Genomic DNA, 16,549 nt, shown 5'->3' on the forward strand with positions numbered 1-16,549 from the left:
TTGTTCTGTGCTGGCACCACTGCCTGGCTCCATCTTCTTGCCCCCCACCCTCAGCTCTTGCTCAGCACTGAGGTATTCCTAAGCAGCATCCTTCAGTGAGGGTCCCTTGGTGCTAAGGGCCCAGACAATGTGGGCTCAAAGGAATCTCCTCAGGGCTCATCCTTTGGCCCTCTTTGCCTTCAGACACAGCCTCCATCCCCCAGGGCCCACAGCACTCTGCCCAGCTCTGCCAGGCAGGGCCCTGTCCCCTCACCTCCAAGCGGATCTTCTTCTCCACGCCGAGAGCCTTGGTGCTCCTGAAGCACAGCTGCACGGCCAGCTCCGAGCGGGGCCCGACCGTGCCCTGCCTCTGCGACACCGAGAAGCCCTCGCCGAGGCTCTCCAGCCCGCTGAGCCTCCAGGCCACCGGCAGGGGGCAGCTGTTCCGCAGCAGCAGGCTCCTGCTGTGCTCGCTGCGGAGACACCAAGGCTCAGTGCCAGCTGCTGAGGGGCACAGCGGCAGCCCTGCCGCTGGCAGCAGCCCTCCCCATGGGGCTGAAACCACCCTGCAGGTTTTGCTCTTTGCCACAAGCCTGAGAGGGGAGGCCCCTAGGGAGAGCTTGGTGGCAGAAGGGGATCCAACAGCAGGCAGAGCCAGAGCCAGAGCCACTCTCTCTGCACCAGCAGAGGAGAAGCAAATGCATCAGGGCACCCACTGCTGGGGGGCTAGAGCTGGGGACTGTCATGGGACATCCCAGCCAGCAAGGAACGGTGAGCAAGAGGCTGGCAAGTGCTGGGAGCAAGAGGGCTGCTGGCCCAGCCTCCAAGCTGAGGAAAGGGAAGCTGCAGCAGAGCCACCCCCAGCAGAGTGCCCCTGGCCTGACTGACCTGTGCAGAAGCACCCTGTTGAAATGCAGCTGCTTGGGGCTGACCCCCAGCTTCACCTGCACCCCTTGGCAGCACAGGTGGAAGACCACTGGCTCTGGGTTGCCCTTGATGCAGCAGATGAGGCTGTCTTCCACCAGGCCAGGTGAAGTGGGGTATGCCCAGATGCTCAGCTCCTGGCCCCAGCCCCACAAAGAGAAGCACAGAAGAACATTCAGTGAGCAGGAGGGGCAGCTCCTGGGCTCTGCTGCTGCTCCCTGTCCCACCTGCCTGTCTCCTACCTGCTTCTCCTTAGGTCCCAGCTGCATGCTGGCAGGCTCCAAGAGGAAGGTGCCCCCACTGCCACCCCGCTCAAAGGAGAAGTGCACCTCTGCCTCCCAGGGGCTGACATTGCAGATGGAGAGCTGCTCGCAGTTGTCATCCTGCAGCACAGCCTTGGACCTGGCCACAGAAAGGGCAAAGGCTGCAGGGGAGCTCTGTCAAGCAGCCTGAGAGAAAGGCTCATGTGGGACACCTTGCATGCTGCCTGTGTTCATTCCCTGCTTCCTTGGATGCCCAGCCCACACTTGGTGTCTCCATCCCAGAGGTGTGCACAGGCCACTTCAAGAGGCCTTCTACAAACCAGGACCTCAAAGGTGCCTGGCAAAACAGAAGCACAGCAGGCACCTGGATTCCTCCCCTCCTCTGCTGGCTTTCCCTCCCTGCAGGCTTCCCAGGAAAGTGTGGCAAGAGCTCAGCTTCTCTCTTCCAAAGCAGCCAGGAGACTGCCTGGGCCCAGCTCCTGGGTGAGCCTGAGGCTGAGGGCGGGAAAGCAAAAGGATTCCTTCCCAAGAGGAATCCCAGAGTTAACAAACACCTCCTGGTTCAGGTGTGGGACAGAGGTTGGTGGGAAAAGGTCAAAAAAAGGCAATGCCTCAGCCTGGCCAAATCCTCTTGTGGTTTTTAAACTCTTTTGATTTAACCTCCCTGGGGTGTCAGAATGCCACCAGCTCTCCAGAGCTCCCCTGCAGACAAACCTCCATTTCTAATGCTGAAAGAAGAGGGAAGTGAAAAACAGAAAGATGCCAGCAGCTACAGGGACATTATTTTAAGGCCAGACTCTATCCAGCAGTGAGGATCAGGAAAATGGAAATCCCCTTTGCCCTGCCCTGCAGGTGCTTGTCCCCCAACAGCAGCTCCAACCATCAAGTCTTGCTGACACTGCAGATTTCACGGAGGGTTTCCAGTCCCTCAGCAGAAAAACTTCCTTTGCTCCTTCAGGCTGACCCACAGAGCTCCCAGCACTTGAAACAAACAGCACAAAGCTGCTGAAGCTGAGATGGGGGCTGACAAGTGACCCCAAGCTGCTTTCAGGCTGCAAGCAGCACCTGGCTCTGGCCACCAAAGCCCCCAGGGGGCAGGAAGATCAGCTCCATCCCCCCCAGCACTCCTGTGCCTGCTAGGTGCTCAAGTTGCCACAGCTGTGCTCCTTCCAAGCCACCAAACTCCCAGCTCTCTGCCCGGGCCTGCCCTGAATCGTGCCCCTGGGTGCATGTTCCTGGAAGCACAAGGTCCTGCAAGCAGCACAGCTGGGGGCTGGGCAGCACCTACCTGTCTCTTGCCTTGGCACACAGCAGCGGCCCGAAGTGGAACATCCCCGTGCTCAGGACATACTGCTTGGAGATGATGGCATCAGCTGCCTTGCTCTGCCTGCAGCGAGGAAACACCTCCCTGGCACAGAGAGAAGGAAGAGTTGGGAGATTCTCTGAGCACAAAACCTGCTCCCAAAGGCTGAACTCTTAGTGCTGGCCGAGGCACAGCACCGCTGCCCAGCTCCAAGCACGGCAAGAGATGCTGGGGGGCTCAGGCAGGTCCCAGGGGCACAAGGGGCAGAGTCTCAGCTCTGAGCTCAGGGGCAGCAGAGCGGGACGGCCCCAGGGGCCAGCCTTACCGTGGCTCCTGGCTGATGCTGGGGTACAGGCAGGTGCCCCTGCAGTGCAGCTGGTAGGGGCGCTTGGTGCCCAGCAGCTCGAAGTGCAGCCTCTGCTCAAAGCTGCCCAGCAGCGCGGAGCTGAAGTGGACCTGCAGCACCACCTGGCCCTGGGCAGGCACTACCCAGCGGTAGCTGCTGAGCCTGGCAGGGAAAGAGGAACCTTCAGGCACTGCTGAGGAGCAAAGGAGAGCAGGAGGAGCCATGGTGGAGCTGGGGTGGGAAACCTCCTTGGCAAGCTGGCCCTGAAGCAGAGGGATCCCTCCTCCCTCACAGCTCACCTGGCACAGCTCTCTGGGGGGGGCAGGGTGTCCACGTGCCTTTGGTCCCCCTCAGAGGAACGGCTGGGGGGTCCTGTGGCTGGTCCCTGGAGATCTCTCCTGCCACAGCCAGAGCTCTGCTTTCCCCTCACAGCCTCCTGGCTGCTGCTGCCTTTCTCCCTTCTCCAATGGCCTCTGGCTGGGGTGCCCTGCTCCTCTGAGGTCTTCACCCCAAAGGGAGAGAGCAAAGGGAAAGACAGCTGAGACCTGCCCTGAGAGCCAGCACTGCAGGGGAGCTCTCAGCAGAGCAGAGCACAGCACAGGGGCAAAAGCCTCTCCTTTGACCTGCTGCCCACGTTGCTGGGGATCAGCCCAGGATAGGGCTTTCAGCACTCAGTGCCAGCTCCTCTCCATCTTTGCACCTCCCAGCTGAAGGTTTGAGGGGCAGAGCAGGCTTTGCTGCTGAGGCTTTGCCTCTCCTCTCAGACTGGCCCTGTGTTTCAAGCAGAGCTCTTTCTTCTGGACAGCCAGAAGGGATCTCTGCAGGCTTGGGCCCTGTCACATCTTCACTGCCCTGCCACTCTCACCCTTTTCCATCCCACCTGCCCCTTTGCCCCCATCCAGCCTGGTCCCTGTCCTGGCACCTTCACTGTGGGCACAGTGGGGACATCCACAACACTTTCAGGAGCCTCCTCCTCTTCTGGCCCTGTGGCAGCTGCTGGCAGGAGCACAAAGTGCTGGAGGACTTCTGCAGGCACCTCCCGCTTGGCTGGGCAGTGAACCACAGAGTAGACAGCAGGGGGAGGAATGGGGGGCCCTGAGGGACCCAGGCCCAGCTCATCCAGCACCTAAAGCAGAAGAGCAAACCTTGGTCATGCTCCTGTGGCCTCTATCCTCACACCTCCTGAAAGACACTGAGCTGTTAGGGAGCTCTGATTGACTGAGGTGGAGCACAGCCCTTGCTCTGCCCAGGGTGGGGAGCAGGCTCCAGAGCAGGGCCAGGACTACAGGTGGCACCTGCAGAGGAATCTCTGCCCCAAGTGACTCAGCTGAAGGGAGCAAAGCCCAGGGGCTGCCCTGGCACCCCCTTTCTCCCCAGACTGGCAGAGCAGCTGACAGGCAGGAGGCCTGCACAGAGAGCACTCCCTCTGCCCCCAGCCAAAGCACAAGGCTGCTGAGGGACAGCAGCAGCAGCCTGGAGAAGGCTCTGTGCCCTTGGCACCCGCTGGGACACAAGGCCCCAGGGCCCCCACGGGGCAGGCTCAGCACCTGAGCATTGTGGGGCCCTACCTGCTCTGCCCCTGGCAGCTTCCTGCTCTCCAGGATGGTGCTCAGCACATCTGCAGAGCTCAGCACCTCGATGTCCAAGCAGGGCACGCCAACTTCTTGGCCACTGGCTGACCCTGCTGCACCTCCCCCTTCCAGCTGAGACAACTTGGGGGCCTCAGGAGGCTTCAGTTTCTCCAGGAGCTCTTTCTCCTGCCTCTCCTGACGCTCCTTCTTTTTAGCCTTCTGCCTTCTGGGCCTGGATAAATGCTGCTGCTGATCTTCTGCTTGCTGCTGAGCTTCCTGCTTTGAAGGGGACAGCAGGACACCCTGCACCCTGTCCCAGCATGACAAAACACGTGCCACATCTTTCTGTGATGCCTCATAGGCCTTAAAGCTCAGGGCCAAGTTCTTGCTGTCAGCCTGGCCTTGCTCTTGGGCTTCTAGCTCTGAGCAGGTGTCTGCCGGGGCAAGCTTGCTCTGCTTCTTCTCATCTTCCTTGCCAGCTGCAGCAGAGTCTGGGCCCTCCTTGGCAGAGCCCTTCTTGCCTGCCTGCTCACTGACACTCAGCTGCTTGGTGCTGCTGCTGGATGTGTTGATGCTCTGGGCAGGAGGAGCAGGAGAAAGCCATCAGCATTTCAAAGCAGGACTCAAATGCTGCAGGACACTGATGATCTTTACAACAGCAGCCCAGGCATCATCTGTGCCAGGTGCTCTACAAGTCCCAGGCCAGAACACAGCTGGTACCCAGGGGAGCTCAACTGAAACCAAAGCCCTCAGTGCCAGACCCACAAGCAGTCAGCAACATAGGAGCTGCCCCAAGCCCAGCAGGAAACTCCAGAGCCCTCCTTCCTCCTGAGCACTCCTTGGGGCTGGTTTCTGGGGATGCTGAGTACCCCTGACTCTTTAGGAAGCCTGGCTGCTCACAAACACCTGGGTCCTGCTGCTCTCTCCTGCCAGGCAGGCAGGAGCAGACCCCACTTCCCAGGCAGGCCCTGGCTCAGAGCTGCAGGGCACAAGCAGGGTGGGGAGGAATGCTGGACCAAAGCCACCCAGGACTTCCCAGGGCATGTCTGGAGTTGTGTGGAGCCAGGACTCCAAGGCAGCCTGATCCCAAAAGAGCAGCTCACCCCCAGAGCTGTGGCAAAGCCCCTGGTGAAGCAGCAGCACCATCAGGCACCAGCTGTTGTTTCCCAGCACAGCCCCAGCCAGGAGCAGGCTGCCCAGCACGGCCTGGGGCTGCTGCATTCTCAACAGGGCTGCAGCTCAGCGGGAAGATCCCCAGGGCTCTTGCTCACACAGCCACCCACCTCCCTGACCAGAGGCTGCCTTTTCTGCTCTTTCTTGCTCTGCTTCCACTTCCTCAGCTCCTCTGCCTCCTTCCAGTGCTGCAGCTCCTGGTGCTGCTCCTCAAGCTCTTCAGCCAGCCGCTGCAGCGCCCTGCAGCAAGGCAAAAGGAAAACAGCTCTGAGAGTCCCCACCAGAGCCCTGGGCTCCTGCACTTCAGCCACTGACCCTGAGCCCACGCAGAGCCCTTACAACCTCTCCAGGGATCTCCCTCAAGCTGGGGAGGCTGGGAACATTCCAAGGGAGGAAAGGGGGGAGGGGGTCTGCAAGGCCAGCCCCAGTGAGGCTTTGCTGTTGGAAGGGCTAAATCCTGCTGCTGCTCCAGTAAGGTCCCCCCAGGCACCGGCCAAAGGCTGCTCCACCATCACTCCACACTGATGCCTGAAGCTCTCTCTTGATTTCCCCGAGTAAAGCAGCTGACCAAGCACTTACCCCTAGTTCTCCCTGCACCAGTGCTCAGAATCAGAGACTCACAGAATCCCTTTGGATGGGAGAAATCTTTCAGATCATCAAGTCCAACCAGGAGCCCAGCACTGCCAGCTGCCCACTAACCCATGCTCCTCAGCACCACCCCCACAGGGGTTTGGCAGTCTCCAGAGCCTTCCCCACCTTCATTGCCCTTCTCTGGACACACTCCAGCCCTTCAGTGTCCTTCCAAAACTGAATCTAGGCTTGGAGCTATGGCCTCCCCAGTGCCCAGGACAGGGGGACAATCCCTTCCCTGCTCCTGCTGACCACACTATTGCTGATCCCACCCAAGATGCTCACTGATGCCAACTCTGCTCAGCTTGTCCAGCCCTTCTCCATGGGCATGGCCTGCTCCTTATGGAGGACAGCCACAGCAGTCAGAAAACAAAGGCTGCAGCAGCTCCCCTCCTGCAAAACAGGCTCTGAACAAACAGGATTCCTGCTGGAAGCCAGCTGGGACTGTGGGAAACCTGTGCTGTCTGTCCTGGGAGATGTGCCTCACACAGACCCACACCACAGCCCCTCTGCTGAGGTGAGGAAGGGCTGAAGGGGATGGGAATTAACATCATGAAATTAGAGACCCTCAGAAGCATAAGGGCAAGGCCAGCACAGAGCCCAGCTGCCTGCAGCAGGCTCTGAGCCCGAGGCCTCAGCACTAGCAGCAGGAGGAGATGTTCTCAGCTCCCTGCAGGAAGGTCTCTCCTCTGCTGGCAGCCAGGCAGGGGGAAGGCAGCATCCCTGTGCCGCTCGGCAGGGACACTTTTGGCCTCTTCTCTGGAACCTCCCCAAGCCCAACCAAGGGCCCCAGAGCAGGGACACCTTGCAGGGACACTGTGCTGGGCAGCTCCCCACAGAAGGCTTACAGACCTCTGCCTCCTCTCCCTCTGGAGCTGTCGGATCCTGCTCTCCAGCTGAGCTTTCTGCTCTTCCGTGAGGGCATCAAACTCCTCCTCCCCCAGCTCCCAGAGCTCTGCTTCCTCCCTCCTGGCCGCTTCTTCCCGCTGCCGGCCTTCAGCAGGCACCAGAGGAGAGACAGAGCAGAGCTGTGCTGGGGGAGCTGCGAGGAGCCACAGCTCTGGCCCAGCCCTGCCAGGAGCCAGCAGGGAGCTCACAGCCCTGCTCCCAGCTCCAAAGAACCCCCAAACCAGCACCAGTCTGGCACAGAGGCATGGTGCATAGCCGGCTGCTGCTCAGACATTGAGCCCCAGCAGCTTGCACCTGGGCCCAAGCTTCAGTGCTGGAGACTGAGAGAAGTCTCCCAGCCTCAGCTCTGCTGTGTTCTAAGCAACAGTCAGCTGCACCAAGGCAGGAAGTCGAAGGCTTCCTGAAACTACCTCTCACCAGCTCTGCTGCTGAACCAGACACATGTGGACAGGGCTGAGGGCTCTGGAGAGAAGCCTTGGGAGGCAGGGAGATGAGGATTCTCACCTTCCTGCTCCTCTGCAGCTGCCTGCCTGGCTTGCCAAGAGGCAAAATCCTGCAGCAGGTTGACAAAATAGATGCGAGGTTGGTTTCCAACAGCTTTGAGCAGGCAGAGGAGAGCAGACACTGTGCTGCCTGCAAAGAGGCTCTGCAGGCCATCAAACACCACTCCCTGGGAGCAGTCCCTCAGCTGTGAAGAAAGGCCAAGAGAAAATCAGCTGTGCCATGCTGCAGCTCTGGGCCACTCAGTGACAAAGGTCACCAAGCAGCTGTCCCAAGCTCTGAGCTGTCCCCACGGCCCTGCCAGCTGCTGGCATCTGCAGCTTCCCCCAAGGAGCCCAGGACCCCTCCAACAGCAGGACTCCTCCTGCTCTCCCAGTTGTGCCTCTCCAGCAGGAAGGTGTCCTTTGCCCCCTGGCCACGCACCTGCAGCCTTTCAGAGAGGATGGCCACCAGCAGCTCTTCGGGCAGCACGCAGCTCACCGGGCCCAGCTCTGCCACCGTGCTGCCGCTGGGGCTCAGCCAGGGCTGCGCAGGAGGGGCAGAGATGAGAGGAGAGCCGGAGGAGCCCTGCAGTGTTGAACAGCACCACACTGAACATCACCACAACATAAACCCCCTTGGCACCCCCTGGGCAATCCCAGCTGCTGGCCTTGGAGCTGAGCTCTCTCCCTAGCAAGGGACTGAAAGGAAAGCGCAGGCCAGCGGCTCCGGGGGACAACCCTGCAGAGCACAGCCCTGGAGCAGCAGCCCCCAGCGCTGGCACCAGCACACAGCACAGGAAGGACAAGCAGCTGACCAGGCCTCCTGGACTAGCCTGATCTTCAGCTGCCCAGGGCCAGGGGTGTGTCCCCATCCCCGAGGGACTGAAAAGCCAGAAAGATGTGGTGCTGAGGGACACGGTGTAGTGGTGACCTGGCAGTGCTGGGTCAGCAGCTGGATTTGATCATCTTGGAGTCCTATCCCGACCAAAACAGCTCAAAGCTCACAGAAAGTTCCCTGGCATCAGCCAGGGCAGGCCATGCCTCACCTGGGAGCCTGAGGACTCCGTCGGAAGCTGTCTCTCAGCAGAAGCCTGCCCCTTGCCGGCCGCAGCTCTGGGCTGGCCTCGGGAGCTGAGGGGCTGCTGCCTGCCGTTGTCCACAGAGCTCCGGGGCCTGGCCTTGGTGCTGCGCCGCCGCCAGAGGGCAGCAGCTGCCCTCACACCTGCGGAGGGCCCAGAAGGCTCAGGGGGCTGCTGGGAGGAGCACACCAGCACCTTCCACCCCAGTGGGCACCCTGGCAGGGACATGCACTCGCTGTTCTCCAGAAGCAGCTCCTTCCCTGCTCTCCTCTTCCTGTGGCAGGACAGACCAACCTGGCACTGCAGTTACAAGCCAGAGAGGTTTGGATGCCTTGCCCCACCTCCACTGTCCATCTCCACGGGAGACAACCCTGCCAGGGACCCAGACCCTTCTTCCTTCCACCAGCTTTCAACCCAGGCAGGTTCAAAGCTGAGCAATGCCAAGGTAGCCCAAGCAGAGCCAAGCTGTGGCCTCAGCCAGCAGAGCCTGGGCTACCCACTGCCCCATAAAGGCTCCGCCAAGAGCTTGGACTCAGGTGGAAAACAACTCAGTGTGCAGGAGCTGCAGGAGCTGACAGCACCCCCAGGGAAACCGCGGGAGAAAAGAGCTCAGCTACAGCATGGCTCTCATCTCAGACTCCTCTGGGAGCTCCTGCCCTTCCTCTTGGCCTTGTGAAGCCACAAAGTCAGTCACCTCATGCCTAAGGAGCCACTTCAGAGGGCTGTGCCTGCTGAAAGCAGGCAGAAGTTCTGCCTGATGGCCATGAGGGACAGGGTGGAGATTGCACGCAGGCAAGGGAAAAGCTCTGAGAAAGATGCTGGGGGCTTCCCCACCCCTAGCAAAGGAAGCTGTGCAGAGAAGGGCAGGGCAGGGCAGGCAGAGTGCCCTTGCATGAGCCCTTCGGCTGGCGTCTGAGTCCCCAGGACTGCTCTCTGCAAGGGCTCTGCCCTGCTCTGTGCTGCACCCCTGCTCCTCAAGAGCCCCCGGGGCTGTGCCACTGCTCTGGAGCCAGCAGAAGCAGGAAGCCCCGGGGGCTGCAGCAGCGCTGCTCCGGGCCCAGCCTGTCTCCTTACGGCCATCCTGTGCCTGCTGGAGGCTCTGCTGGCTGCCGGCGGCGCTGCACAGCTCCCGGGCTCGCCGCCCTGCCGCGCTGCTCCCGGCCGCCACGGCCTCGCTCACCACAGCGTCCAGGGACAGGCAGGCGGCGCCGTAGTGCTTGGCCAGGGCGGCCGCTGCCGACGTCTTGCCTGCAGAGAGAGGGAGGCTGCTTGGGGACCCCTGCGGCCGCAGGGCTTGCCGGGGACAGGCTCTGCGAGCTCCCCAAACAGAGGAGGACTTCATCCCTCCCTTAGGGAGCCACTTCAAGCCTGGGCCTGGGGCGCTGCTCTGAGCCCTGTGCCACCACCACTCAGACCATCCCCTGGCCTGTGCCGCTTGGCGTTGCCTCAGGCAGCAGCTGGGCACAGTTTAGGGCTCGGGCCGGGCTCGGCACTGCTCCACAGGCAACAGGGACACCAGGCACCGTGCTGCCATGCAGCAAGGGGCACATGGTCACCCTCCTGGGGGGAACCAGAGCCCAGCTGCATGGACACCAGATGAGCCACACCACTGGCACCAGCTGCTGAGGGCCTGGGACCACCCCAGCAGAGCTGTGCCTCCCCCTGCATCGCTTCAACTGCTCAACCCAGCACCGTGCTCCACCAGGACATGCCTCTCCTGCTTCCCCCCTCCTCACAGCCAAGAGCTCCAGCTCAGGTACCTGCCAGGGGTGCCCCATGGATGATGAGCACGATCCCTTTGCGCTGTGGGGCTCCTTCAGCGACGCTGAGGTACCGGGCGAGGGCCCTACGGACTGGGCTGGCCTCCAGTTCTTCTGTGGCCTCCTTGATGCTGGTGGAGCTTGGCTGATGCTCAGCTGTGCAGAAATGGGTAGAGGAGTCAGCCTCCTGCCTACCTGTGATCCTCCTCATCCCCTCCAGCCCCTCAGATCCTGGCAGAGGAGACTCTGCTCAAACCAATGTCACATCCATGGACTTCCTTTCAGCTTGTGCAGATCAGGCTCTGCCCTTGATGCTGCTGAACATGCCCATAAGTAAATGGGGTGGCAGCAAGAGGAAAGCAGAGCATGCAGCAACACCTAAAAGGACTGAGAGAAATCTCCTTCCATCAACTGTCTACATGGTCCTCGTGGGAGCTTGGTCCCAGGTCCTGCTGAGTAAGGAGGGCACAGGCAGAAAGGGGCATCTGACAGAGCCCCAAGGGAGAGGCTCCACCTGGGTGCTTTAGAAATGTCACTGCAGTAGATGTGGCTTGGCTCTGAATTCACCAGAACAGCCCTTAGGAGGTCACCCAGAGCACCTCAGCTTGCAGTGCCAGGGAGGAGAGCAAAGGCGCTGAGCTGCCCAGGACAGCTTCACCATCAGCCTGACCCCAGCAGCTCCCGGGGCAAAGATGTTCCTTTGGGGAAGCTGAGGAAAACTCCCAGACCTCTGCCTTGGCCCTGGCCCTCCTGCAAGGGGACATTTTGAGTTCTTCCCCAGACAGGGCAGACAGAAGCTTGCTTTGCTTGCTCTCATGGCTGTCACAAGTGTCACCCTGGACCTGCTCCACCAAGCTAGGGAGTGAGGAGAGCTCAGGGGAAGGGGGCTGGGCTCCCTGCTGAGCCTCCACTCGAGACAACCAACGTCAAACCTTCAGCCTTGTCCTGGGCTGTTGGGTCTTGAGGACTGGACCTGGCCTGCTCATCCTGCAGCCTCTTCTGGCCCTGACAGCCCTCTAGCAGCTCTGGAGGCAGCTGCTCCCCTGGGGCACGTGGAGGCAGCAGCAAGGTCCTGCGGCAGTCGTAGTCTTGCAGCTGCCGCAGGATCTGTGCATGGGAAAGAGAAACCACTCGTGGGAGGCACTGCTGGAGCTCCAGCACAGGAGCTCCAGCACAGGAGCAGCTCCCCAGCCAAGCCATCTTCTCCCTCGGGCCTCCCTCCCAACACCAGGGACTAGCCAAGCCCCTCCACAGCCTGCCAGCAGAGGAGCTAACCCTGCAACACCACCAGGCTTTGCCCTGGCTTCTGTCTCCAGCTCCCTGGCACGAGGCTGGGAATGCTGCAGTGCCCTGAAGCTCCAGGAACGTGGCCTTGGGGACCAGACTTTGTCTCTTACCTGCTCCTCAGCAAGGTACTGCTGGTCAAACTCCAAGGAGTAAAACTCGATGGGGAACTCACAAGGGTTCTTCACCACCACTGTGCCCTGTGCCCCGGGGCTGGATGGCAGCACTGGCCCCAGCTCCAGCACTTCAGGCTGGAACTCCAGGCGTGGCTCCAACCCACTGCCCGAGACCAGCAGCTGGAGGTGCTGGCTGCTCTGGCAAATGTTGATCTTCAGCTGGCTCAGGTAGGGCTTCTGAAAAGAGAAAAGTGCAGAAGCTCCTCCATGAAGTGCCAGGTGGCAGGGCCTCAAATTCACCCCATGCCCCAAGGCCAGGGATGGTAGCAGCACCTCTGAGGGGAATGGAGAACAGAAAAGAGGACAAGGAGGGATGGTTTGGAACTGAAAAAGGGAGATGCAGACCCCAAGGAAAGGAGATGTTTTGGAAGCTGAATGCTGAGCCTCTGGCCCAGGCTGCCCAAAGAGGTGGGAGATGCCCATCCCTGGAGCCCTCCCTGGGACAGTGCAGTGCTTAGCAGAAAGATCCACAGGGTTATCCTGCCCAGTGCCCTGGCACTGCTGTGTTGGGCAAAGAGCAGCCGAAGAAGAGGGGCAGAGGAGGCAGACAGGAGGGAGGGGAGTGTCCTCTGCTCAGTGTTTGGCTCTCCAAGCCCCCTCTGCAGAGGCTCCAGCAGGGGAAGCTGAGCTTGCAGAAAGCTGCATGTCGAGGAAGAGCTCAGTTCCTGCTCCCTGCCTGGGCTCTCCTTCCCACACTGCCCTGCCAGACCTCCTGGGGCTGACATCCACCCAGCTCACCTCTTCCACGGGGGAAAATCTAACTTGCAGGTTGCACCACTGCCCAGGGTCCAGGACTCCAGCTGAGGGAAGCACCTCAAAGACAGAGGCCTTGGCCTTCAGCTCCTGCAGCAGCTTCTGACGCCTGCTGGCTGGCAAAGCTTTGTCCACCTGAGCACAAAACCAGGGGGGTGAGGTCTCCTTGCTCTGGCAGGACACAGCTGGCTGCCTGCAGTGCTGGCACTCGTGGGGTAGGAGCACACATCCAAACCAGATGTGGCCAGCACTGGCCTAGAACTGGTGGCAAAATGTGGAGGCAGGAGAGGCAGCTGGGGAGGGTGCTCCTCAGAAGAGGAGCAAGGGGTGAAGATGGCAGAAAGTGAAGCACCAGCTGGTGAACAGGCCCAGGGGCTGCAGCTTTGCTCTGCACCCTCCAAAGCCTCCTCAGCCCAGCTGGAGCCCAAGCGTTCGAGCAGCCAGAGGAGCAGAGAGGACAAGAGAGGAGAAAGAAAGGCAGCCAAGAGGCTCCAAGTCACACCCTGTCTGTGCTTTACCTTCTGAGCAGGCTCCTCCCTGCTGAGGAACCACTGACAGGGCAGTGGGAGCTGATTGTAGAGCCGGATGGTCTCTTCCTGGCACTGCCCACACTGGACAGCAGAGAACTCCAGCCTGGCCCTGGAGAGGCTGAGGGAGGGCACAGCCACCTTGGCACGGAGGAGGACACGACATGTGGGTCCTCCTGCAACCTAGTGAGGGACAGAGCATCCAGGTGAGATCCCAGCCTGCCAGCTGCCCCAAAAGGCAGTGTGGGCACAGGGAGGGGGGGAAGCAGAGGGCACCTTGATGGGCAGCAGTGCCTCCACCTCGCCCTGCGGCAGGGTGGCACTTTGGGGCTCCAAGCACACAGTGAAGGTTCTGCTCTGGGAGCAGGGCAGCTGCTTCACGAGCCCCAGGTCCACGCTGAAGCCTTCAACAGATGGAAAGGAAGCAGCTGAGGCACAGGGGACATGAGATGGCTCACAAGCACCTTAAGTGTCCTGGCTAGCAGCTCTGGGAAGGATCTTTTGCACCTCCAGAAAAGCTGCTGCTCCTTCTCCCTTGGCAAAAGCTTTGCACAGCCAGAGCCCAGGAGCCACAGGGGAAAGGAAAACATTGCAGCTGAGGAGCTCCAGCAAGTGCAGGGAAGGACACTCAGAGCTCTTCAAAGAACTCCCATGCCATGGTGCTCCCTACAAGCAGCTGGGAGGAGACCTCTGAGCACCCTTTCTGCACAGCAAGGCAGCGATTGGTGGTGCTGCAGCCTTGCCTCAGGGCTGATGCCAGAAGCTGTTGGGATACCCTGTCACGGTCCGGAGACATTAGATGTCTCGGTCCGGAGACACAGTTCTTTTAAATATTCCCGTGTTGTGAAATTAAAGGCACAAACGAGGCCAAAGTATCAACAGCTAGACTATTTATTACATAAATAAGAAAGGGAGAGGGAGAAAATAGAGAAAGTGAGAGAGAGAGAGACGAGAGATAGAAGAGGAAAGGAATTATATTACCACACCCCTCATCCCCCCCAAGATAAAGTCTGTGGAGGAAAGGTGCTGCAGGAGATGTTGGGTTTGTAGAGACACCGTGGTGAGGCTTTTGCTGGAGAACAGCTGTGGTCCTCTGGGGAGATGTTGGGTTGATACAGGAACAGTGCTGAGGCTCCTCTGGGCAGCCTGGGTCTGTAGAGGGCTGGGGCTGTGGTCCTCCGGGCAGCTTCTGTTCTCCGGAGCAGCATTGTCCCGGCTTCTCAGCGGCCTGGCCCGTCTCCTGTGTTTTCCGTCATCTCCGTTTTTCTCCCCGTTTTTCTCCTCTGTTTCTCTCCTCTGTTTCTCTCCTGTGTTTCTCTCTTCTGTTTCTCTCCTCTGTTTCTCTCCTCTGTTTCTCTCTACAAACCAGCAGTTGCTCAAGTCTTTTATACAGCTTTTTAGTCCTTAGGTATGTAGTCAAATATTGTCCCTCAGGAATTCCAGTGGCAGGAAATCTGTGTGTTTGGGCAAGACCCTGGCTGGAGGAGGGGGGAATCTCCGTCTACCCTGTCTCCATCCAGACAAAACTCAGGAAACAGGTGGTGATTATCTTGCCCTAAAGGTGTGATGGCTGGGTCCTTGGGTCCATTGTTGTAGTCCCGTGTTATCACGATGCAATCACAAGCTGATTTGCATCCAGGATTGGTGGACAGGATTCTTTCCACCTTCTTTCCAGTGGCTCTGCTATCACTTTTATCTTTGTTGACTCACATAGAGAGAGACAAACTTATTAGACTGTCACACCACCCCGTCAATCAAAGATAAAAGGAAGAAAGAAAGAAAAGAAAGGAAAGAAGTGGAAAAGAAAGGAAAGAAGTTTTAAACAATTTTTGCAATAGACATAAGTTTTGATTGGCTAACAGCACAAATCTGTTGTACACCATCATTAGACACAAACTGCATATTGGACACTACATGTTGAATCACTGTATGCAACAGGGATTTATACAAGATTGACAATTATAACAAAATTAAACCAGGTAATTACACAAGGTGAAAGCATCCTTGTTCCTCCTGGAAGGCAGGAGAACAAACAAACCCATACCCCCCCCCACCCCGTCAGTCCTTCAGTTTGGAATTGAAGTGAGAGCTTCAGTCCAGATCTGAATGTCTGCGGGGTTATGGAAAGTACAGTCCTTGAAGAGATGTCTTCTGTGATGCAAAACTTGAGAAGTCTTCCATATTGTAGCAAGACAAGTCCTTCTGACAATACATCAGGTAGTCTTCAGCATTAGAACTTAAATTTAGCATTAGAACTTAAATAAGAAACACAACCTTGAAACATACAAAACTGGTATTTCCAGGTTACCATTCACAGCCACCCTCTCAGGTGATAATTACTTTGAATGGGCCTGTAAGTATCGTTGATTGTTTCAGGTTCTCTCAAAGCCAAGCTAAACACAAAGGCCTTTTTCCAAACCAAGTACAATTTTTTGGTGATCTCCTGACTCATGCTTCACCCCCCAATTCACCGCTGGGAAGTGAAGCCCTTAGTTGCCCTGGGGGCCATATCCCTCCCCTCATCAAATGGTCCCACCAAGAGGGGAGCAGTGACCTCAGCCCTCTTTTTAGGCTCGGGCCAACATTGCACAATGATTCGTAATTGTCTCGTGGCTACCCCATCAACCACTTCTTTTGGAATACCTTTCTCCCGACCCACCCCCCACCAATATTGCCGGGTATTCAAGTGTTCCCTGCCCCCAGCCAGGTGCCTACTAGGAATACGGCGCATCTGGCCCTGGGGGCTTGGTGGGTGAGTCATTTTCACATGTCTCAAGCCTCTAGTTTGAGGTTTTTTCATTTCCTCAGGTACACTATACTGCCTAGCATAATCTAATAATTCCCTCCCCACATCTTGCCATGTCCTGGAAGAAAGTGGGGTATTAGCTATTTCTTTTTGAAGCTGGATACCTCTTATTTTAAGCAAGTCAGAGAGGCCCCTGATCAAAGGAGTCATTCTGTTTGCATCCACCAGGATAGAAAGAGGGGATTCAAAATGATGTTTTAGTTCCCTTTCATATATCATCTGCAGGCATGCAGCTTTTTGCACATTCTCCATTATCTGATTCATCCCTCCCCGCAGAATTAAGGGTTCACCCCTCTCCTTTGGATCAAACCCCCCTGCCCAATAGGCAGCTCTTTGCGTAAGACTCCAGGGTCCACTTCTGTTTTTTGTAGTTAGAAAAACATTATCACCCCAATAGCCCATGGCTTCAGCTTCTGTTAACATAATCTGATCACCTCCAGTTTTTGAAACTCGCCAGACATATTCCACCTCAGATTCCCCAGCAGAGCGTGCAAATTCTTTACGAGTTTTGGCCAATTCAGTTGAGGAGAAAGGTGTTTCTTTGGTTGTGATAGTGGGGGTAACCTCCCCATCCTCATATAAAA

General features: G+C 58.3%; 1 protein-coding gene across 1 annotated transcript in view; it reads right to left on the bottom strand.

Annotated features, from left to right (window-relative positions):
* LOC137456121 (hydrocephalus-inducing protein homolog) overlaps nt 1-16,549 on the bottom strand; it is a 70,310-nt gene that overhangs the window by 13,326 nt on the left and 40,435 nt on the right. The window contains exons 28-47 of the mRNA XM_068167427.1: nt 13,436-13,563; nt 13,151-13,342; nt 12,618-12,767; nt 11,817-12,056; nt 11,352-11,526; nt 10,420-10,575; nt 9,734-9,907; nt 8,627-8,802; nt 8,023-8,166; nt 7,603-7,786; nt 7,042-7,183; nt 5,670-5,799; nt 4,384-4,962; nt 3,738-3,941; nt 3,115-3,317; nt 2,795-2,977; nt 2,455-2,574; nt 1,146-1,305; nt 864-1,040; nt 254-448 (exon numbers count right to left, since the gene is read on the bottom strand). Coding sequence (XP_068023528.1) covers nt 254-448; nt 864-1,040; nt 1,146-1,305; nt 2,455-2,574; nt 2,795-2,977; nt 3,115-3,317; nt 3,738-3,941; nt 4,384-4,962; nt 5,670-5,799; nt 7,042-7,183; nt 7,603-7,786; nt 8,023-8,166; nt 8,627-8,802; nt 9,734-9,907; nt 10,420-10,575; nt 11,352-11,526; nt 11,817-12,056; nt 12,618-12,767; nt 13,151-13,342; nt 13,436-13,563 — 3,812 coding nt within the window. The remainder of the gene's footprint in view (nt 1-253; nt 449-863; nt 1,041-1,145; nt 1,306-2,454; nt 2,575-2,794; nt 2,978-3,114; nt 3,318-3,737; nt 3,942-4,383; nt 4,963-5,669; nt 5,800-7,041; nt 7,184-7,602; nt 7,787-8,022; nt 8,167-8,626; nt 8,803-9,733; nt 9,908-10,419; nt 10,576-11,351; nt 11,527-11,816; nt 12,057-12,617; nt 12,768-13,150; nt 13,343-13,435; nt 13,564-16,549) is intronic.

This window comes from Melanerpes formicivorus, unplaced genomic scaffold, assembly GCF_026170545.1.
Source record: "Melanerpes formicivorus ecotype bairdi unplaced genomic scaffold, bMelFor1.0.p_v2 SCAF_116, whole genome shotgun sequence".
Taxonomy (NCBI): Eukaryota; Metazoa; Chordata; class Aves; order Piciformes; family Picidae; genus Melanerpes; species Melanerpes formicivorus.